The sequence below is a fragment of the Polistes dominula genome, unplaced genomic scaffold, assembly GCF_049000335.1.
Source record: "Polistes dominula isolate Pdom_NZ unplaced genomic scaffold, Pdom_raw_medaka contig_26, whole genome shotgun sequence".
Classification (NCBI taxonomy): Eukaryota; Metazoa; Arthropoda; class Insecta; order Hymenoptera; family Vespidae; genus Polistes; species Polistes dominula.
The window spans coordinates 321,148-346,343 of NW_028300939.1; the positions used below are offsets into that span (position 1 = coordinate 321,148).

General features: G+C 29.0%; 1 protein-coding gene across 3 annotated transcripts in view; it reads right to left on the minus strand.

Annotated features, from left to right (window-relative positions):
• Nucleotides 1-25,196, minus strand: part of LOC107073045 (adenylate cyclase type 6) — a 38,213-nt gene that overhangs the window by 10,873 nt on the left and 2,144 nt on the right. The window contains exons 2-8 of one of the 3 annotated variants that reach the window (XM_015333447.2): nucleotides 23,828-24,040; nucleotides 22,091-22,265; nucleotides 17,415-17,693; nucleotides 16,869-17,030; nucleotides 14,112-14,325; nucleotides 13,291-13,706; nucleotides 508-657 (exon numbers count right to left, since the gene is read on the minus strand). In XM_015333447.2, coding sequence (XP_015188933.2) covers nucleotides 508-657; nucleotides 13,291-13,706; nucleotides 14,112-14,325; nucleotides 16,869-17,030; nucleotides 17,415-17,693; nucleotides 22,091-22,171 — 1,302 coding nt within the window. In that variant the 5' untranslated portion in view covers nucleotides 22,172-22,265; nucleotides 23,828-24,040. Of the gene's footprint in view, nucleotides 1-507; nucleotides 658-13,290; nucleotides 13,707-14,111; nucleotides 14,326-16,868; nucleotides 17,031-17,414; nucleotides 17,694-22,090; nucleotides 22,266-23,743; nucleotides 24,041-25,196 lie in introns of all 3 variants that reach the window. The other 2 variants (XM_089171576.1, XM_015333445.2) reach the window with 2 other exon arrangements.

Below are 25,196 nucleotides of genomic sequence, written 5' to 3' on the forward strand. Positions count from 1 at the left end.
AAGAATACAAAACGTATATCCCTCCCTCCCAATAACGATGATTACTTTTATACATATTTATCATTCAATCATGTAGAAATGTAAGATCCCAAATTTTTGCAAATTTGTCAATTCATTTATTAGATTTATTTCATTGTTGTTTTATTCAAAAAAAAAAGAAAAAAAAAATCAGCAGAGCAGCAGCATCATTAATGTTATACAATTTTCACATTTTCAACGATTGAATTGGCATGAAGAATTGAATGTTCAATTGGCGTATAATTGCATAAGATTAACTGTAATTTCGTAAGATAAGAAGACCCTTTTTATACATACAAGATGAGTCAAAAGTTTCTAAGCTTATAATTTTAAGTATTTGAGACAGAAAAAGAAATTAGTTTGATAAAGAAAGGAGAATTATTTTTTAAAATCACCTAACAACTTTTGATCAATCTTATTTTACTTAATTGTTAAATAATTCTATAAATCAATTGGAATGAATTTATTTCTAATAAAATAATTATATACCTGTTGCTGATTTTCTCGTTGAGTTGTTAATCGTGCCTCGACGCATTGTCTAGTTTCAAGGAATGCTTGACGTTGAGCTAATTCTCTAGGATGATGTGTCAGGGCACCAGCAACGTTTGTTCCACCAACCACCACGATTGAGCTTAAAAGCTGCAACCAATTATTTCTCTTACAAATGTGTACAATAATAATAGTAATAGTTTGTCGTAATAAAAATAACCAGAAGGTCTTGAAAGTTTTCTGTAAAACTCCAACTCAATTTCTTTAATGACTTTTCTCAAGTTAAACCTTTTTAATAAATTTCTAGTTGTTTTATTAGTTAAATGTCGGGAATGTAACAAACCTTGGATCAAAGTTTTCAAAGGTAGAGAAGAATCTTTTTAAAATCTCGAGTTACAATACTTTTCGATTATGTTATCTTATCTTAAAAAAAGTTTCTCTTCAACAAAACGTGCATTTCTTTCTCTCCGTTTCTTTGTCTCCTCGTAGTAAGTGATGAATAGTTGCATGAAAAATGAGCACGAAACCCGACTGCTAGGATTACAGTTTTTTTCGTTTTTAAGGAGAAGGATCGATGAACAAGACGACTACTAAGAAAGCTTTAATACCGGATTAGTTCTTTATGAGCCTGTGTCTGGATCGTAGAACTCCCTAAGATGAGGGGAAAGTTTAATGCCGAGGATTAGTAAAGTGGTGAAAGAAAGAAAGAAGAAAGAAGGTGGAAAAAAGAAATGGAAAAAAGAACGAAATTTCAAAAGAGGAAGGAAAAAATAAAATAAAAAAATATATATATGTATAGATTATATTTTATATAATCTATACATATATAGGTGTCACCCCCATAGATAAAGACCCCTACGTAAGGAAGAATTGAAAAGTTTTCTATTAATTTTTCTATTATTCGCGTTTTCTGCTATTCACGTTCTACTCGACATTAGGAGAAAAACTTTAGTAAAATTGCAGCTAGATACAAATGGGATTGCTACCTTTTATCTAGTTAGAAAAATCTACTAAAATACTCTATTAGTGTAATAGCTTTTACTACGATTACCTATGAGTAAATGATTTCTAATCAAATGTTAATCTTTTAGTATGTCATTTGATAGAAAATGGTATATGATAGTTAATAGACATGAATTTATATTTTATATATATATTGTAGGATATCGTTTCGATAATACTTTTGGATAGAACGTTTATTTAGGTATATTAACAATGTGAACTATTTCGTGATTTCAGATTGAAAGATGTCACCAATGTATTGTTCCCGACTGTGGAGAGTTTGTTGATTACAGTAATATGAATTCTCGGCGTGAATTCGAGCGTAGTTCGGAGTCCGACGTTATCCGCATAGTAATCACCTAGGGGTAATCATAACTCGTAGAGATAGATAGATAGGGAGATAAAGTTCATCGTCATTCGCAAAAGGGGAGAAATCTAACAAAATTTCATTCTGGTTTTGTACGATAGCACGAAAACTTTTCTCATTCGTCAAATTGCTTCAACATTTTCTCTATAATGATACTTTAATTACAATCAGTAAGACATAATTTCCTTGATAAGAGTTTATCTTTCTGCTTTTATTCTGTAATATTTAAAATCATATTCTCCTAACGATTGATGATAAAATTCAACAAACATTTGTACCTTTTCGTGATAGTGTAAAATCTTGAAATGAATTTCGTTGCAACCACCTGTAGGATCATCAAAATTTCCACGACATTTTCCTCGATATTTTCCACGTAGAAATTACTGCAACTTTCTCGTATTCGTACTAAAAAATATTCTCCGATACGATTTTTGGTAGAAGAAGAAGAAGAAGAAGAAGATAAAAAAAATGAAAAAGAATAAAAATAAATGAAATCGATTGTACGGGAACGATCGATAAGAAAATAAATTCTTGTTAGTGAAATTATTAGTAAAATAATAACAATAATATTCGAGTTAATTAAATTTTAATGAATATACGTATCATTTTAATTATAATCACCAATTCCAATGAGGCACGTTGAATTCTAATGAAATTAGAAATTGGACCCGTTCAAATATTTATAGAGTAAAATAGAAGAGAACATTTTATAATGAAATTAAATTATTAATCATTAGCTTGTTATTAGAATATTACGAATTAATTAGGTGTATTGTGAATAGAATTCTAATAGAACTAGAAATTTTAGAGTTTCCAGTTATTTATAGTACAACAAGAGACCACAAAGAGACCTAGAGAGAGGAAGAGAAAGAGAAATTCGTTTCACGAATGTCAATTATTCAGAAAGGTATCCTCGAGGTGTACAACAACTTCACTTCCCTTTACACAACGTGTGACGCGTGTAAAGTGTATAGTGTATAAGTTAAGAGACACCGTGTTCTCCCTAAATCTTTGTGAATTTAATCCTGCAATTATACGCAATTGCTCACAGAACCCTTCTTAAATATTGTATAAATTAGAAATGGTGTTTTAGCTGTATTTTCTGACAAATTACAAGATAAATTGAAGGTAAACCCTTGGTCGAATTTATATTGCATAATAAATATTTTATTCGTTAATGCAATATTATTTTTTCGCAAGAAAATACGAGTGAACAACAAAAAGGAATGAAGAGAAGACATTTTGTTGTTTTATACAAAAACATTTCATTTCGATTAAAAAATAGAAAATCACTCGTTGTAATTAATGTAGTATTTGACTAAATCGACGAATAATCGACGAATAATCGATGAATAATCGACGAATAATCGAGGAATAATCGACAAATAATCGTGGAATAATCGTCGATACGAGCATACGAAACTACTCTAGCAGTTTCGTTAAGTGGAAACCAACGTAGAAATAAATTACTTTGGTTCTATTGTTCAAGGAAAATAGATAGATGGAGAGACCTTTATCTAGTAAACGTTTATACGTAGGTAGTATATTATTCAAATAATTATTTATACTACTTTTAAATATATAAAATGAAATAGAAATGTGTATATAAAAATTAATGAATTATTTTTTCATTTACAGTCAGTATTAAAATTGAATTCATTTGAAGGTGAACAAATTTGGGTTACTTTGAAACACTTGTTCTTTCTTTCTTTTCCTCTTTTAAAGGGTATTTCAGACAAAAGGGGTGGCCATTGTTTTAGAAATTGTTTCGTAGAGAGTAGGAGGAAAAAAAGTGGACGATTTTGCGTGATGGCTCGTTGTTGTAGCATTTTCGCGTCATTAAATTGTCGGACCGTGTGTGCTGGTTCCCTTGAGTAGTTCGCATTGATGCCAAGAAGTAGAGGTCTTAAAGAGAAAAAACCACCATCACCACTACCACCACCAGCAGCAGAGGGTCAGAGGACTTCAACAAAATATCGATTTGCCCTTTTTTCTTCTGCTCCTTTTCATTCTACCCTTTTTTTTTTAATCTCCCTCTTATTCTTTTTTTCCTTTTTCGCGTTCTATTATTTATAAAACAATTGTTTAGCCTTTCATTTTGTTTCATTTTACTCATTTGGTAAGAGGATGCTAATTATTGAATTTTCTTCAAGTATTTAGTTTCTTATGTTTTTTTATTTTTTTTATTTACGTAATCCTCTCTAGAAATTAATTTGCTAGTAATATTTTTTCTAAGAGAGACATTAATAGTTGATCGTTAATACTCGTTAAGAAAAACCGCATAAATTTGTTCCATTATCTTTCTTTACTTTTACCTTCTCATAGATAATTTTTGCCCATCTCACTTTTACAATTATCGTAAATCAGTGTTCATAAATATTATTTAAGAAAATAGGTTCCCTTCTTTTTTGTCTTTAAACTTTTCTATAGATTAGAAAATAATAAAGGATTCTATTCTCGATAGGTTTGAAAGGTTTCAAAAAAATTGGTTGAAATAATTGAAGAGAACGCAGAGTGTGTTAGAGAAAGAAAAAAAAAACAAGAAACAAAAATGATTGATTTTTGTAAAACTTCCAAATTGACAGGAGTAAAATATTTACGCGTGTATAACACGTATGTACTATACACGTATTATATATACCATGGTACATATGTACCACATAGCTTTCCCATATTTTAATCCGATTACAAAACGAAATATCACCCGTAATACTTGTTGTGCAACGAAAAATCAAAGGAGCGTAAATAATTGACGCGACAAAATTATTTTTCCCTATTTTATTATTTTTTTCCTTTTTATTTCTTAATTCTTTTTAAAACGTTTCAAAATAATTCTCTATGAACTTTACGACTGGTAGAAGATTAACGTACGTGAACTTTTTCAGAGAAATACGCTAAAAAAAGAAAAAAAAGGAAAAATCCTTGACGAAAGTATGCCAATTTCGCGTGTTAATTCGTGGAAAATATAATACTCATGAATTACCTAGTCGTAGTATAATTAAAGTGAGTAGAAAAAAGAAAAAGAAAATTAATGGCAAAAATAAATGATTGTATAAAAATCATCATAAATTATTAATGTAATACATATTAAATTTTAATTAACTCGAAGTAATATAAAAGGAAGTACTCCCACACACACAGAAAGAGACAGATGATTTGAGGGTGAGAGGGAGTGAAGAAAGGTTAAAGGGATTGGTACGCGCAATGCCAATGTTGGATCAACTTGTTTCACGTTGGAAAACTAAGCACTAACGAGATGCAATTAGTTCGTAAACAGGTCCGCTTGATGTTTTAGTTGTTTTTCTTTTCTAGAGAATGCTCTGTGTGAGAGAAAGAGAAAGCGAGAGAGAACTGCGGTACAATTCGCGATCCTCAAACAATCTCGTAAAACTTTTGGGTACTTTATCGTCATTCCTTACCAATTAACGCTTAGTAAAACGATTTTAAAAAAATTGATTAATCCAGTCGATTCTTTTAGTCTTCTTAAAGCTTATAAATTAGATTTATAGTTTTACGAGATATACTTATTATAGTTTGATGAGATATAAACAAAAATAAATTAGCTTCAAACATCTTTAAACGTGAATAATTCTATTGTAAAATCACCTATAAACTTTGCACTTATTTTTAAATATGAATGAAAAATAAAAAGAAAAACAAGATTGTTATTTTGAATAAAATATTATATTACAGGTAACCCCTGGAGAAGAAGATTAATTGGTTCGGAAAATTGTGTTGTTTGAAATCGTGTAACTCAAGGGAAGATATTCGTATTCTTTGAAACTCATGTTCTTCAAGTACAGTGTTTTTCAAAGTTCATGTTCTTCAAGTAGAGTATTTTTCAAGAGGGTTACCTGTATTATATTGTAAGAAACGACGACGTGATTTTTCTAAGGATCATTTTTAAAGACATATTTATGATAGCTGTCTCCCTCATTTATATCTTTTACCCAACGTCTAATCCCATAAGAGTGTCTGGCTAGACTGATAATCCTCCCCGTAAAGTAAGATAAGATGTCTTTTATACCTAAATTACATTCTACCTCTCCATCGTTCTAAAGAGAAATTCGCGTTCACTTATATATAATACGTTCGCGTAATACATGTTCGTGTTAGTTTACAGGTTCACGTTCGCTTTAGCTATTTCTCAAAGTAATTTTCATGACGTTATTCGGGTCAAAGGACGTATTTCGTGTCGACACACCGAGTGCATCGTGTAGACGACAGTAATCGACGTTCCTGCAACGCTCTGAAAGATACTACTCGAGATACGTATACATATATATGCACATATATGCACATATATGCATATATATGCGTTAACACATACATAGGAGGAATAGGTGGTATATACGTGAAAAGCTTTGTTTTACGTTTTTACAAAAAGTACAAGAGAAGCTGTGCATGTGCGAAGAAAAAAACGTAGTTAACTTCAACGAGCTTTAGTCAGAGTCTTTTCCTAGCAAATTCGTAATACCCCTTAAAACACCATGTATATAAATGTGTGGATGTATTACATACGTACATTTTCGAATCATTGAGAATAGTAGTAGTTGACTATGGTTGGAATTTCAGTTGGAATTTCAGTAGGAATTCTATATCGTCGCGTTTCTCTCCTATTTATCGAAATTCTTCACCTGATTCCTCTATGATTCATCTATAATTCATTTATGATTCCTTTATATAGATTTAGAAAGTTTTAGTACTTTTATTGTTTTCTTTTCTTTATTTGCAATATACAAAGTTGAGTTAGTTTTCAAGTCGTTAGTTAGTAGTAGTCGTCGTCGTCGTCTATAGATTATAAACAAATATGCAAATATATATTTACTGAATATATATGTTTATAATACATCGAAAAATAGCATAATCCTAAATGCATATGTTTTTCAAGTACTTCGTACTTTGATATATACCCTTTTATGAATATTCTATTTCAATGTATAATTTCTCTCCTTATTTTTTTTTTCTTTTCTTCTGTCACTTTCATAAAAGCTACAATTTTAAAACTCGGAGTACAAAATTAACTCGACGAGAAATAATAATAATAATGGTGAAAACAAAAAAACAAAGATTAATACGAAGAAATGAGAATTTATCGTTTTAATTAAAATTAAGATCACTAGCGCGTGTATTTACATCTTCATTGCTTCACTTATTTATCTATTTTCTCACTTATATTATTCAATTATTATATTATTTACTTCTATTATTATTATTATTTTGGTAGATCTTTAAAAAAAAATGCAGTTTCTCTGGAGAAAAATTTAGTTACGTTATCTCGTTGAAACCATAAAACATTTTTAGTATTATTAAAAGAGAGAAAGAAAGAAAGAAAGAATAACTCAATGAACAATATCCACTAATTATCCGTTGACAACATCCCCAATGAACCTTTTTTGTATAAACGGCTTATACCTTTTTTATGCTTCTGCAACCTTTAGTTTTCTCCATCTTTCTGCACACACTCTCTCTTTCTCTTTCCCTCTCATACATTCATATATCTTACATATACATTACACTTCCACTTGTATATGCACGTTCGTTCTTTTGTTAAATAACGTCAAAGAAAATAAATTGTAAAAAAAAAAAAACATATTACGTGTAATTTAATGATCGACAAAATTTGTAATTAACGTATTTTTATACTGGGTGCCTATAATGAAAAACGTTCCCATTTTTTAATGTAACATCATTATTTTATGAATTATATTATACAAAGTGTATATGTCAATTTCTAAGAAAATTTGGACAAATTTGAATGTTCCTATTTGATGGGTAATATTGCAAAATAACTGTTATACGAAAGGAAAGAAAAAAAGGAAGATAGGTCTGTTGTTTTCCGGATGGAAATGTGATCGAATCACCAGGTGCATCGGAAATGAGGGGAGAAAAAGACAAAATAAAAAGGAAGTAACTAACGTAGGAAAATAATGGGAAATTTGACAAAAAATAAACTTAGATTACAAGATGGAAAGTTGATCGAGTTTCGGTTAAACCATGGAAAGTTTAGAAGAAAGAATACAAAAAATAGCATGTAGGTAATCGTATTTATTATGTTATCAGTTAGGACAACAAAAAAGAAAAAAGGATCTTGCATAATAATTTGTACAATTTTGTATTAATTGTAAACTAGTATTATATATATTAGAAAAATTGTGGGACTAGTAATATTTGATAAAGTTCGTGATCAGATCTCTTATATTTCTTTTTTTTTGTTTCTTTTTTCCTCCTCCTCCTCCTCTTCCACCTTCACCTCTTCATCTCTCGTCCTCCTTTTCATTTATTAAATAACAGTCAGGATATGAAATGGTCTGCTTGGTTTGCTTATTTTGTGGCAAATAAAAATAATAAAAATAAAAGGTTCAACCTTTCGATGCAATTTCATTTTCAGAACAAACCCCCAGAAATTTGTATTCTTAGCAAATATATACTATTATATCGTATCATTTCCAATTGTTAAATATTGTTACCGAAATAAAACTTTTCGAAATGAAAAAAAAAAAAGAAAAGAAATTAAATCAAATCGAAATAAACATATTACAAAAATATTCCATAAGGTAACTTTTCTAAACAATTGATTTCTCATTTGTGTGAAACCTTTTTAAATTATAATTATTATCGTCTTGGTCTTATTATTATTTTCTTTTTATGTCTAATTGAAAGCGTAGGAAAAATTTATTTGAAATTTTTTTTTTGTAGTTCACCCTATACGTGCTATACAGTTCCCTTTCTGCTTTTATATTCGTCTAATGTAAATGAACGAAGAAGTGAATGTTAAAAGAATAAAATATTCATCTCGATAGTCCCATAGAAAGCTTCGACGATTGACCAAGGGCAAAGAAACGAGGTCGACGAAAACGAAGACGACGACGACGATGAACGAGGATGAGAAATTCCTTGTTGAATCTCAGGAGAGAGAAAAGCATGAGAATAACCTTACGAGAAGGGGTAGTTTTGTTGATACTTTGGCTATTAAGTTTTTCCCCTAGATAGAACCCCATGCGTACGTGCGTTGAATGATTGAGTTGCTGATTTCAACTCCGAATACTTTATTCGTAAAACACACTTTTCTAGACAATAATTAAATTGGAAAGACGACTTTTTTACCTGCACTTTCTTTTTTTCATATAGAAAAAAATTCACGCGTTAAAAGCTTGAACAATTTCAGATGAAAATCTATTGATGTGATGTTTAAAAAAAGATTATAAAATTTCGGTAGAAAATAAATGTATATTCTCTTGAGGATTAAAAAAAGAAGAAAGTAATTTTAAGAATAGTCGTTTTTTTTTTGAGGATAAAAGTTTGTTGATTGTCTTCGATCATTGGCCAATAAATTATTATTCAACTGGCGTGTATGTTGGAAAAGAAAAAGAAAGAAAAGAAAAGAAAAGTACGGCAAGTCGCTGGGGAGAAATAGGATGCAAACACGTAGAAGAGATGCTTCCTTAAGTTTCTCTTTCTAGGAAAGTTTTTTTTTTATTTATTTCCACGAACTATTATTCGTTTCTTTTATTTTACTTTTTTTTGAACGTTATGAAAAGTAGGCGAAAATAAATTAATTTATTATATAATTAAACTGTAACAAGTTAATTATACAATCTAGTAGAACAGAAAAATGTTTTTTTCAATGAAAAAAATGTTTAAAACCTGTAGGAAAATGCGTTTGTTGCATTAGGAACATTTTGAAATTAAAAAGAATTATATTCGTTGTAGAATTTGTAAAATTAGGTCGGTACTGTCAAAAACAAACTCTGACGTGACTAACTAATTCGCGACTAATAAATAAATTGTTTACTATTTTATGGTATTCACAAAATTTATCAGAGTTCAATTGTACTAAGTGACACACAGCACTTTCTGACGCAGCTTTGGGAAATAGATTAAAGTTTTACGATTATTTATCGAGTTAAATTTTGTCGCTTTGTCGTGTCCAGTTCTCGTTTAAAATCGAAACATTGTGTACGACTAGTTATCACTTATTTTCTCTCTCTCTTTCTCTTTGATTCTCTCTCTGGAGACTAAGAATAAATTTGTTTTTAATCGATCATTAAATGCAAACGATTGATTCGATCGTTTTGTTCAAGAGATACGTCTTGTGCTTGTGTTGCGTTGTTATCGTGTAACATATTTGTTCAAATATTCCTATCAAATATAGGAATTTACTCAATCGATCTCAATCGATCTATGTCGACCATGACCTATATCCTTCGATTTCCATAAATCGATGTTTTAAGCTTTTCAACAAAGAGTGTAAGTACATTGTGAATTTTATCCAATTGAATTTTGGAAATTTCCAATTTGAATACTTTGATATGGAAAAGGGCTACTCGACTGGGATCAGTTAATGGGATCACTATGACAAATCGAAATAATTGTATCTGTATTTTAATTATAGCAAACATATTTGTTACGAGTACTCTTCAAAAGATTTGATTTTTTAGTTTTTCTCTATTTTTATTAAAGTTACAAAGTCGTATGAAGATAAGTGAATTTATTTTTCATATTTTCTCATTGTCCATTGGATGTTTATTTGTAACAGTTGTAAAAGCATAAGGTGTTGAGTGTATTTTTTTACTTTTTTTTTAATTAAGACGATAAAATGGGACGTGACAGAAATTTACAAAATTAATTATATCTCCTTAATCATACTATCTAGTAGTAGTAGTAGTAGTAGTTGTTGTTGTTAGGATAGTACAAACATGTCGAGATTGCAGGTATATAGTTACTGAGAAAACCAGGATTATATGATGAGCTCATGATTTATGATTCCTATGTACTCTAATCTCTCAAGGATTTTCTCTACTTCTCATCTTTTTTACGTGACTATACTGATCAACTAGTCTACTACTTTTTTCTTCTTCTTATAGTCCTTTTCTTTTTAGTTACATTCCTTATTTTAATTATAACTTAATTAATGATCACTGATGCAAGCTCATTGATTCATATTTTCGTTCTTTATAGAATGCACGTTTAAAATTAAACGAATTGTCAAAAGTTCTTTTTCAAATGGAATCAAATGGAATCAAATGTAAAATGCAAAATGTAATAAAAGAAAAACAGTCCATAAAACGATGAATGACGTTACTTTCATTGTATTTTCGAATTGAATGGTGTGTCTGATTGGAATGGGACCCTTGTTGTTCCAAACAAATTTAATGACAGACAAACATTCGTAAAGCACGAAAGTAGGAAGCGAAATCGAATGAACGATTCATACGAACAAATAGAAAATGAAACCGTATCTCAAGTAAGTTTTTAATATATATAAATAATTTATATATAAACCCTCTCTCTTTGTAATAAAATAAAATCCAAAATAACGATTAAAAGGGCAATTGTAATAAACTCGGATACAAAGGATTTTAAATCGTTTCTTCTAAGAAAAGAGGAAAATAGAAGGAAACACAATAAAAGATAGGTACTAATTGTATCCGTAAAAAGGATACAATGACCAAAGCTGATAAATGAAGCAAGTTCTATTATAGTAATAGCAGGAACGAACGTCTTTGATCGGTCTAGCAGTTTGTAGATAGGTGAGTACATAGTCATCTCCAAAGGAACTCTGTACCTTCAGACGTAATTGTCGAATTTCTCATCGACGTTAGAGTCAATTCATTGAGTTTACGTGTTTCTCAGTATACATAGTAACACACTATGGAAGCAGAGTTAATATACTATTGAGGCTAGTTGAGATTGTTAGAGATCGCGTTTACTTCCTACCGTACAAACCGTCTTTTACTTTCAAACAATATCATCATGGTCTATGATATAGGAACAGTGGCTTTCTCCAGCTAATTACTGTCACGTTAAACTCGTTATTTAATAATTACATTTTAGATACTTTGATCAAAACCGGACGTGTATATATAAACGCGAAAAACATATACGAGATCATTTTCTTTCTAATCTAATTTATTTATTAATGAAAATAATTTTGTTTTCTCTTTCTTTCCTGTCCTATTTTAAAATAAGATAATAACGAACAAACGAACGAACGAACGAACGAACGAACGAACGAACGAACAAATATAGATTTAATAGTCTATTTATTTTTCTTCGAGTTTTATTAACCAGAGTTCATATATTTCTCGAAAACATCGTACGACCTTTGTCCTTTGGGTTTCTCAACAAGAAGAGTTACAACACGACAAAGGCTATTAATATTGTAATTTGATAATCAAAAAATTTACTAGAATGGAATGAAGAAACAAATTTGGAAATCTAGTTTTCTTTTGTCACGATAGTTTCGTGAATTATATCGAACATGGGTGAACCTGTCGAAGCTTTCAAGGTATAATAAAAGTTGCTTTTGTAATCGCGTAAAGGAAAGAATTTAAGAGTCTTGGTAACTTGATGGATGAAGACACTTTCAGTTGCCACGAAATCCAATAACAAGGAACTCTTTTCATGAGATTTTTTAGAATAGATAGTATAGCCTTTTCTATCTTATTTTTCTCTCACTCTCTCTCTCTCTTACTTACTTACTTTCGATTGATCCTTTTTTTCTTCGTTTCTTTCCTATCCTCTTGTAAAGTTCTCTTCAACGTCACTTCTATTTTCTATTCTAACACCGATCGATCTATTTGCTTATCTCTTATCCATAGTACGAAAGAACTTATCGCACAGTCTGTCATATTATTCGAGAATGTAACCGCGAGAACGTTACGTATGTTATTCTATATCTCTTTTTTTTTTTTTGGAAAATATACGCTACAATTGTCATTATAGGTGGATTAACTCGATGAAAAGATAAATGAAATATGGAATTGTTCGAATGGAAGGAAAATTTATCGAGAAACAGAGAGAGAGAGAGAGAGAGAGAGAGAGAGAGAGAGAGAGAGAGAAAGGGAAAGATTAATGTGTATAAATTTCAACACGAGATTTTGGTTGAAATTCAAACAAAAATTGATCAACGTATGTACATATATGTACGTATATTATAATTAGAGGTATATGCAAAATCTTTTGTAAGTTAATCACTCGAATAGATTCGAGAATACATCAAAGTAGAATTATCGATAGACTTATATTGCGTTGTTTTAAAATACGAAAATAATTTTTTGTTTAAATCATCATGTGATATTTGATAGTGCAAATCGTATAAGTATACCCAAATTGGATAGTATGAATATTGCTTTAAATTTTCAAGAGCAAGTATTAATAATTCGAGATTTCAATAAAAATGCCAATAAAAAAATATTGGGGTAATTATATTAAGTATGGTAATGTGATTATTGATTTATCAATACTTAATTTGATTATATCAATTAAATTTATATGAATTTAACTAAAATAATGTATATTTACGAGCTACAAATGGATATATAACCACTTTCAAAATAAATATTTTATTTACTTATTGATTTAATCATCTAATAGAAAAATGAAATAATAAAAAAGGACAATGTACTCACGTGGGCCATGATAGCAGGATAATCCTGTGGATATAACAGTAAAGCACCAACTAGATGAGCAATCGAAAAACAAATTCCAGCGATACAGGCGTGCCTTAATCTAATCGGTAAAAGAGCATACGCCATGTAGATGAAAAAACAAACTGCCCAAGCTGCTGCCAATGGTCCACCTGTACGAAGTTCTTTCGTAGTTCGTATTGTGAACAACGAAGGTGAGGGAGGTATTGGTGATGTAGAAGAAGATGAAGATTCTTCATTCTCATCGTCATCGTAATTTTTCTGCTGAATCTCGTGCAAATAGGCCAAATGAATGTTCAAAGTAACTTGTAATGCCAACAGTGTCACCAATACTGCACCACTGACAACTGCCAACCAAATTTCGTTCATTCCAGGCCTCGAAATGGCTGCTACTAATGCTGATTAAATAACAAATAAAAAATAACAGAATGGTTACTATAATTGCAAATATTATTAATCGATTCAATATATTTTTTTATTTTTTTTGTGTGTCTTTACTTCAATCAAGAAAAAAGATAAATATATATATATATAATCACGATTCAATCAATGAGATTTCATGGGGGAGTTCTCTTCGTTATTACTATCCATTAATATCCGTGAATAATGGAACATTGTAAAATATGATTACGTGTAAAAAAAAAAAAAAATAAAGAAAATGAGATAGAAAAATATGAAGAAAAATATTAGAATTCTTCCTTGAAAATAAATAATGTTCAAATGATAATATTATTTCAATTTAAATAATGGGTTAAAAATTGTTTATACCTAATACTTTTGTATTATTTTTTGGAATTTTTTACCTGCGTAAACGATGATACATATGACTAGGGTAATTGCTAGAGAAAGATTTTCGGATCGTCGAAGTAGCATAAGTAAGGGTTCGCCATCGGTTAGAATCAATCTAATGATGAGTAACATTCCCAGAGCGAATGCCAATCCTGCTAGTAAACCTAGCACGTGTGTCATGTTACTCTGATTCATGCGAAGGAAATAACGTTGGTAGAGCATTTCCACCTGAAATTAGAAAGGCAGATGATCGTATTTCATTAGAAACGATCGAATTATTGATATTCTCAAGACACTCAGCATACATGTAAGTATGTATGTAACACGTATTACAGGACATATCAAATTGTAATCGGGAAATCTAATATTCGTTCTAATATTTTTCATTTAAAATTAGATCGACTAAACATTTTTTTTCGATTATTATTTGAATTACATGCATTACAATATTTTATTATTGCAATCATTTATCAATTAATCATCAAATAAAATCGAAAGAAAAAGTTTTCCTTTTCCTTCCAATAAATTTATTTCTATTTAATTCTAATCGATATTTTCTATATATTATGTTATATTTTTTACTGTATGGATGTGTGTGTTTGTATTAATCATTTATCAAAGGTCTCCTTATCTAATATAATGCAACAAAAGAAATCGCATACGATGTTAGGTAAAATACGTATATGGATTTACTCGTGAAAAGCCATACGATTATCGAGAGAATTATCGAGAATTATCAAGTTCCCATAGCAACTGATAGAGAGAGAAAGAGAGAGAGAGAGCTTTCCGGAAGATGTAAGTCACTAAAAGCTACACGATCATCTATCAATTTCTATCTCATTCCCATTTTCATCTTGAAAAGTTTGCACATTTATGAATAAAAAGTATACACCTCGTGTGCATAATCTTGAACAATTATTTACTATATTTTTAACAATATTATTTTTCCTTGTTTTACTTACAGTAGATTGCAATTTTGTTTCCTACCCCACCCTCCATGCTTTAAACACATCCCACTGATGCACTAAATTTTAAAAATTGACAGAAATATTTGATTGACATTGTATACACATTTTTGTAGATTGTAATCATTTTATACATTTTTTGTTTCATTTGCACTAGTTTAAAAAAATATTTAATTATAAATGTTCTAAATACATTCACCTGCAGAATATATTCTAGATTGACCCAAAAATATCATTCTGACATTCTATATAATATATTTCTATATTTATATATCCTCCCTCTCTCCTGTTTTTCTCTTTTGTCTCTTTCACTCTCGTATTATAGTCACGAATCACTATTTATAGAGATATATATTGGTAAAGGTGATTAATATGGATTAACTTAAACAAATAACGAAAAGATTTCAATAGTTGAGAATTGCGTCATAATATCGAACGCTATGTGTTTTATCAGTGTTTCGATTATCCCAAAATTTTGTAGATATCATTTTTTTTTGTCGGTACTGTCTCAAAGCTATCATTACGATTATTATCATCATCGAGAAACATCATAGAAAAATTTGTGTGTATGTTACGTATGATCGATAACTTCATGAAACTATGTAAGTATTGAAATCATTGTGATTTATTTATAAATATTACCATTAATCCCCATTGACTTTTAAATTATTATACGAATTTTCTATTTTTTATTTAATCAAAATCTTCACGTAGTTTTGGATCCTTGATTTATTTTCTTTTATATTTTATTTTGTTGTTTTTGAAATATCCAGTGTATCATGCGTAAATTTAGCGGTGAAATATAGTGTTACTTTAAATATTTGCTTTTATATACTATTTTTTTTTTATATTCGTGTATATAGGTTTGTATTTATATATATAAAAACAATTTTTTGGGACATTCAGTGAATCACGAGTACAGTTCACGATGAAATATAGCGTTACTTTAAATATTTTCTTTTATTCTATTTTATTTTTATATGTATGAATTGTTTGAATATTTATACGAAAGCTTTCACTATGATATAGCATATAACCATCCGCAGTACGTGAAATGCAGAATGAACGTATAGTATATCTCTGATTAAATTAAAGACGAGAAATAAACAAACAAAATATTCCTGGAAACTTTGTTATCGATTTATTCCGAGGATAGAAAAAAAATTGAGAAAATATCCTTTGGTATTTCAATTTCTATGCAGTTCTAGTGCATTACTTAACCTGTAAAAGTTTCGTCTTGAAAGCATACTAATTAGATTAAGCATAAAATACATTAGAAGTTTTTAAATAAAATACTACTATTTTTATTTGATTATGAATATCGAGGAAGTAGAATTCATCATGATTCACATCGGTACTTTTAAGCTTGGTAAATATAAATTGACAATTTTTGAAAATACAAACTTTCAGGAAGTTACTTTCCCCTTTGGCTTATACTCTAAACCCGTTGATTAATTAGATCTATCACGTTACACGTTAAAGTTACGCTTGATAACGAACACGCGTCTTCGATAACATATTATATATAATATATATATTATTATACGTTGTACGGGCTTTCATCTTGCCGTGTAGTACAACAACAGCTGATTATAAACTTCAATCGTTTTCACAAGTTCAAATATAGCACGTGAAAATAAATGATCTATATATATATATTATATCTATATATTATTTCCATGTAATCATTAGACCAAACGATTACATTTAGTCAATTTCGTATCGATTAGAAAATTATTATTTTCATTAATCATTTTCAAGATAGTGTAGGTGGTAGGTGGAGAATGGTTGGGAGTAGTAATTTACCTGAAGATTTTTGAAGTGATGTGATGCGCAAAGGGAGCTTAAAAATCTGCAGAAAGCACATTTCCTTGATGGTTGAGTTATTATAGGACTTGAAACAATTTCCGTTATTGGTTCTTTACCAACAACGTTGATACAACCCCCTACTTCCGATGCTCTGTTCATCTGTAAATTATCAATCATGGTTATAATTAATCCCAACGTCATAATAGATAGTATGAAGCTTTTTATACAAATCTTTTATAGTCAATTATAATTAGATAAGTAGCAAACAATTTTTAGGGAATTTAATTTAAAAAAAAAAAAAAAATAAATTAATGTTGATAATCTTTTGCGAACATTAGGCATTTTATCGATCTTACTTTTTCCATGGTGTTTTTTTCTTTTCTCGACATTTTACATCGAATAAATAATTTATAAATTCAATGGAATATCCAAAAGATTTCTGAAGTGCACATAAAATAAGTCTTTATTCTCGTTATACGAGGTGGAAAGTTTTAGGGTGAATATTTTGTAAGTGTTTCTTTAACGATCAAAGGAACCGCCTACCGTGATAATGGAGGGACGAGGTGGGCCAGTAAAGTGCTCGATAACCTCCCAGTTAGACTTCTTTACAGGCGTGTGCGGTGTCTTTGGTGTGTTAGGTGTGTGCGGGGTGTGTGGTGTATGGGGTGTTGAAGGAGTCGAAGGTTTAGATCCTGGTGGATCTAAGAGTAATTCGACTCGTGGTTTACCACCCTCGTTGTTTTCCATATGTTGTCGTAGACTAGCCCATCTTCTTGTACTTTTCAATGATCCTGTTGTCGATTTAGTATTACCAATGTCACTCTGAGAGCAGAACATAAAATACAATCTTAGAACTATAATAGAAAGTCTTTATCTTTTAATTGGAGATAAGTTTTTTTTCTTTTTTCTTTTTTCTTTTAAAGACATATCTAATTTTCTTTTAATTTGACACATTTCAGGACTACTTTTAAATAATTTTGAGAGAGAGGTTCTTTTTTCTTTTTTCTTTGAAAGATCTAAAAGAAAGTAGCAATTGGTTGATACTTGAGGCACTTTTCGAAATTAAAACCACGTCTGGTTACATGCATCTTTCTTTGGCGGCACTTTAATGTTGTTCACTCTCGAGATTGCCACACATATGCAAGATTTATCTTCTCCCACGAGATAAATATCTTAATTTAATGAACAGAAAAAAAATAGAAGAAGAAAAAGAAATCTTATTAAAATTTATCGAGTTAATAGAAAGTTTCTTTGAAAGGATAAATTGATATTTGAGAACTTGAACGATTTAAAATGATCGTGCAATTTTAAATGAATGGGAGGATGGTAAAAAAAGAAATAACTATTAATTTATTTAAATATGTTTCATTATCTTAGAAAATTCCTCTGAAATTATTTTTAAATTGAAACTTACTAATTATACTTTAATCAAGTGGAAAAATACATATGCTTATTCATTATTTGACAAAAATAAAAAGAAAACTTAGGAAGAATTTTAACTTGCACTAATAAAGAAACTTCTTTACTTAACTAATTTATCTTGTATAAATAATTAATTAAATCAATGTATAAGGAAGACGATTAAAGAAGAAAATTCGCTTCTTCTTTTCCTTCGTTCAATGGGATTAATTTTTTACCTTGTTCCTTAATCTTCAGGGACGAGAAAAAAAAAGAAAGAACAATTAGAATACAAAGTCGTATTAGTAATTCAATACTATTCAAGTTATTCACGAATTTAATATTCTCTGTATTTGTGTTCTTTAAACCTTTTAGTGTTGCATATTCGAAAATATATAAAAAATTTATTTTATTGCTTGCATTTTTTTCTTTAAATTTTTCTTCCCTTCATTCCTTTTCGTTTGAAACCGTTTTTTTTTTACAAATTCCACCATTGAGAAATCGCTTTAACAAAAAGGAAAAAAATTCGAAAAAAGGAGGACTCTTCGATTTAAATCACCTTTGTGACTAGTTGGAATTTTTATTTCCTTTCTTTTAGTTGTTGTATTGTTGTATTTCTATCTCGTTCGAACTATCTACCAACACATGAACTCTCCCATTGGAGACTCTACAATTTCTCTTTTCTCTTTCTAGTTCTTTGTTTAGCAAAAGCATCGAGTGACGTTTCTACGAGAAGAATCTAAGAGAGAAATAAAAAAATAAAAAAGAAAAAAAAAATTTTCTAGCATAGAACGTATGTGATCAACGTTTTTACGAAGAATGTATTTTACACGTAGGAGTTTTTTTTTCTTTTTTAAAAAACGTGCTTTTACATCGATATCGATTTTTATTTTTTTACAAAAACAAATCTCCAATAGATATACATATATATTCCGAGTAAATTGAGTAGTGAAGTTTATTTTTTTGTTTTTTGTTTTTTGTTTATCCTTAATTTACGTATCCGTTTCTCCACTTTAACGTAAAATGATAGAATGAGAGAAGAAAGAATACAAAAGTGGGAGAAAATATTACTACTTTTTTTATTTTTAGAGACAAAAAATACTAAATGAAAATAAAGAAAATAGAAAATAAAAATCTTCAAATTAATTTCTCCAACATGTAATAATTTCATTTGAGTCATGCAATTAATTCAGAATTTCAGCAATATATGGCTGATACGTGATTTCCACAAATTACAAACTTCTATCATTATACTTTTTTTTAATTTTAAAACGTCTTTTATATGTTTCGAACGTATTCTCGATATCGATACTAATAACTTTGTGCATCGATTAAAATGAATAAAATAATAAGAAGTATTATTCTTCACGGAAATAAGAATTGAAATTCTCGTAGTATGAAATTACTTATGTTTTCTACCCCGAGATAGATTTTCAACGATAATAATTTGTCATTCGTTGAAACGAAAAATTGATAAGACGAATGAGTACCACAGATGTTCCGATAACGCAAAATCCGATATATATATATATGTACTAAAATTTAATTACAAAGATAATACAAGCAAATCGAAGCATTGATGCTAAAGATGTGAATCCTCTTTTTATTTTTGTTATTTAATACATTACAAATAATCTAATTTAATTGCAAGAAAATCGAATTATTTCTGGAATGATTATTTTTAACTATTGTAAAAATAATAATTATTATCTTGAAATCTTTGTAAGTTATGAAAACTATGTAATAATTATTTTCTCTCATCTATTATGACGTTACTATTATAGAATTTCCAACTTCATTTTGAATTCTAGTTCCAACCCTCTCTGTCTCTCTCTCTCTCTCTCTATATATATATAATAGAATATAATATAATATAATAGAGAAGGGAAATTCGATAGCCATTTCAACATAGAATACAGGTAACGTTCAGATCATGAATTTGACGATTCTCCGATAACAAATTTCTCTTTGATAAGGTAAAAAGAACAAAGTAAAAAATAGAGATGAACAAGAATACTACTTTGACCCTTCCAAAAAAAAAAACTTCAAGATTTTTTCTTTTTCTTTTTTTCTATTACACAAATAGTATCCACTCCTATCCTGCGGTCAAACGAAATTACATTTCTACGAGTGTGCTGGAGTTTTTCCAACATCACTTTATACGAAGATGATAAAAAAAGAAAGACAGTGTATGTGTGTGCGTGTGTGAGAAAGAAAAAAAGAAAAAGAGAAAGAGAGAAATGTTAAAGGAAATTGGTGAACTCTCGTGTTAACGATCTCCTTTCACGCAAGACTAAACTTTTTCTTATATTTTTTTCTTCTTTTTTTTTTTTTTCTTTTTCTTAGGAGTACTCAAAATTGTCGACTATAATTCTTCTTATCCTCCGAAAGAGGATCGATTAACTACTAGGTATCGTGTTAACGAGCCCACCTATAACTCGTTCCGAGTTTAAAAGGTGAGTGAGTATAGTGACTTAGAAACATGATAGAAACTATGCTCTTCTTCTTTTTTTTTTAATTGTTCGAATGTTGTGATTTATTTGACCATGTGTCTCTCTTCTTCTTTTTTATTTCAACATTGCGGTTTTTTTCTGATGAAAACACGAGTAATTCGATTGCAAGTTTAAACAAAAGTTAGTATAGTCGCAAATATGATTACGATAGTATACATTTTTTTTTCTTTTTTATTTTCTACAGCAAATATAATTTTTAGCACTATCTTGTGTTTGACCTTTTGCATGTGTGTTTTAATTTTTCTTTTCTTTTCTACACTTCAAAGAGTTAAAAGATATTTTAAACCTTTTGTAATATTATGATTGTCGAGTTATACACGATTATTTTTTACTTCTAGTAATAAATTGTAATCTATATAAGTTTATTGTATACATTTATAACATATGCACACCAAGTATTTTTTCTTTATTTTTAAAAACGTGCGTGATTTTATATGTCTCATTGATTCTTTTCTCACTCACTCTCTCAATAACATTGATAAGGATAATACTAAATGTAGAAAAATCGTGAAACATTAAAAAAAAAAAAAGAATTTAGACAAATTATCATTTATATACACGTTGATAATATAAGGTCAGGAAACAGGAAATTTTACAACTTTTAGGAAATGGTAGAAACATGCACGCATATGTAAAAGTGTTTACACGTTTTTAAACCGATATCATTTTATGAGAGTTAGGAAGGGAGGAAAAAAGAGAAGCTTTTTAAATTATTTCTTTAAATCTCCGGATTGTTATTCGATTGTTCGTTTTTTTTGTTGTGCCTTTTTTATAATCTCAACCGTGAAGAAATATATTGAAAAAATATTTATAAAGTGATTCACCATATATTCAAAGAATTGGCATCGTAGATCGAATAAAACGTAAAAGATTTGTGTGTGTATAAGTTTAAATAAATGAAATCAATTCGTATAGAAAAAGAGCAATTCGGATAAGTTTTTAATTGCATTTCGTAACTCGATAGCGCGTTTCTCTGGTTCAGATGAGATAAAGAAATAAATAAAAGATATTATAAAAGAAAACACAAGAAATCGACTTTGAATGTTCACGATGAGATGATATCGTAAAGAAGAAAAATTTTTCTCTCTTTCTTTTTTTTTATTATTTTATTTCAAATATTTTTCCTACATTTTCAGTTTTAATGAAATTGTGAACATTTTGAAAAAAGTTAGAAAGAGAGAGAATGAAATTGTAGAAATGTTCTTATCCTTTGTCAAAAGCTTACGAAATGTTAGGATTGAACGAATGAATAGTTTAAAAGGAAATGAATTCTCGAAATAGTATGATTATAACTTTATTTTGTCTTACCTGATGACTTCTTCTACTTCCACGCAAACTAAGCCTGTGACTCCAGTCACGTTTAGGAAATTCAACTCCGTACTTGTCCATTTTTTATTTTTCTCCCTTTTCTTATCCTTGACTAAAGTTGATATTATTATATTGGGTGATATCACCTTTACCTTTCCGTTATTTCATGTTTCTCCTGCAAAAAAAAAGAAGAAGAATACATAGGATTTTTTATCTTTTATCTTGTTCATTTTCTTCATCAGCATTTTCTTCACGTATTATACTTTTCCCAAAACAACGAGTACTTTTTACGTAAGGTAAGGCACACTTTCTAAATTACCTTGGTTCTCTTAACTTGTTTTAATATTAAAGTAAATTCAATTTAGTTAAAACTTAATCTAATTTTTTTTTATTTTCTTTACTATGTTTTTTTTTTCCTACGTGATTATTTAAAAGTGTTATATATTATTGTCAGGAACGTTAACAACTTTTAGTAGTTCCTTAAAACGATGTTTAAAACGAATGTCGAGTTAGAGAACAAAAAAGTTTCATAACTAATCGAACTTTATAACAACGATAATAACGTCAGCATGTTAGACATGGTGGGAGATGATGAAAACGTTTATTATAAATAAAAAAAAAAAAGGAAAAAAACAGAAAGAGAGACAAAAATAAAAAAAAATAAAATTCCTCTCTCTCGACTGGTAGTTTATTGGATTTGCTATCATGTAGTTGGATAACTACATTAGCATTAACCCAATTTGACGTATAGTGGTTCCTCACTTCCTCACCACCTTGTCTCCACTCGTCGTGGTCTTATGATCAATTTGTTCTAGGCATATATATATGTAAATTTATACGTGCACATATGTAGAATATAGGTGCATTTACACACACGAATTAATCATCACGGAAGCCAATGCATACATTTTTTACTAACCGACAAATAAATCTTTAATTTAAACCACCAAATAAATTTTTAATTGTTTTGTATCGATTTGAGATATGATAACTAACGAATATTCGATAATTCTTGAATTAATTAATAAATTCATTAGAATCAATCGTTAGATTGAATATTTAAATAAAATATTTATATTAAAATTGTTAGATCAATTAATTTTCTATCTAATGTCTTATAGTTGGAATCTTTTTTCGAATATTTTGTTAAAGGAATATATTCGTTTAAAAACGTTTTTCCTATATAAAAAAAGGGGATAAAATTTACAAGCTAAAAAGTTTTATTTAACGAGCTGACCACAACGTCTCTCTTTTTAATTACCGTAGTTTACGCGAGAGATTTTTCGCGTTATACAAATGGTTTGTTAAAAGTAAAAACAAAAATTCCTTATTTTTATTTCATTTGTCGACAGTTGTGTCAAGCTTTTAAATGAAATACACGAATGGAAAGTTTATATTTGAGGTATACAAGTTACCATATACCAAGTGTATAATATCATTGTAAAAATAATTGTATCATCGAGTAATAAAATACAAAAAATAATCTTCGTTCGTATTAAAATAAAATGAAATCTATTATTTATAGATTTTTCATCCATCATGCAAAAGATCGTGCAAGTATCTCGATGCAATTTTATTATATAGTCAAAGAGAAATTGAGAGAGATAGATAGATAGGATAGATAAATACAGGTATATGTGTGTACGTGTTTACCCTTTTGTTTACTCGTGCGAAAGGAAGAACAAGTTGGTGGTGGATCCACCCTTCGTCACAATATTCTAGTCGTGTGTCACTTACGTTATTCCACCCTCGATTTACGTTTGTTTTCGATCCGGAACCCTGGCGCCTATTTTATTACGCAGGCCGACGACGCCACAAGAGACGCTTCAGTCCGGTTAGGTATAATATCTCTATCTCTCTCACTTTCTCTCTCTTTCTCTCACTTTCTCTCTTTCTTTCTCTTTTTTTCTCAGTCAGCCAAAGATACTTCCCTCGTGTATATCACAGCAGCTAAAAGGAAAACACAATGGACTTGACTGATAAAAATAAACTTAACTCGATGATATTACATTTTTTTTATCTTTTTTTTTTTCATATAATCATTGAAAAAAAAAATATTTTTCAGAATCGAATAAATATATAGATATAATTAGAGAGAAAAAAGGGGGTGAAAGAGAGTAGATGGCTTTTGTTACGATATAACAATGGTTTCATTGAATAAACTTATTTTAATTATTTTAAAAGATAATTTATATAACGTTAATACATTTAAAAATGTATTTTCAAAACTTATTTTCAATAATGTCTATTAATTAGAAAGTTATATAAAACTGCAATTCTCAATTACATAGGGATACCAAAAATAAGTAAGGTAATACTGAAACCAATAAAAATAGGGGAAGGTATTTTGATAAAATTAATTTAATAAGATTGAAATATTTTCTAAGAATTGTTTATAAGTTTAGTTTCAGTAATTGTGTGAATCCTTTCTAATATAAAATACTATTTTATTTATATAATTTGATGAAGAAAATAAATGGGGTTGGTGAAATGTTTTTCCTTGATATTTTAAATATAAAAAATATAAAAAGGAAGAATTATTTTTATACGATAAAATAATTTTGTTAGATAGTGAATACATATGTATTACATATATATTTATTTTTTCCTTGAATAGTTGCTTCTCAATGAAGTAATTGAATGTAAGATATTGAATATAACGTAGACTTCTTCCGGAAAGAATGATAATGAGTGCAGGTACCCTCATGGCCGTCGGATTGCGTATCATTCAGCCTGATCAAAACCTGACTATACTACTGACTAATGCATTCATTTCCAGTGATTCTCAACTTTATCTAACATAATGAAGATAAATTTATATATCGAAACATAATGTAACCATTAAATGATCATATTCTCCATTTGTTAATTTAGAATTTTTTCTGAAATCACCTTGACGAGAAAATACTATAAAAAAGTTAGAAGATTAGAGAAGCATTATTTGAAATCATTATCAGTTACTAACTAAACCGATTGTAAATCATTTTAGAAGATTATTTAGTATCATTAGATACCTCTTGCTTTACTTTCGTCTACTAATTATCAATGGTAAAATAATTTATTGTCAGAAAGTGGCTTTCATTAGAAACATTAACTAATAACGTCA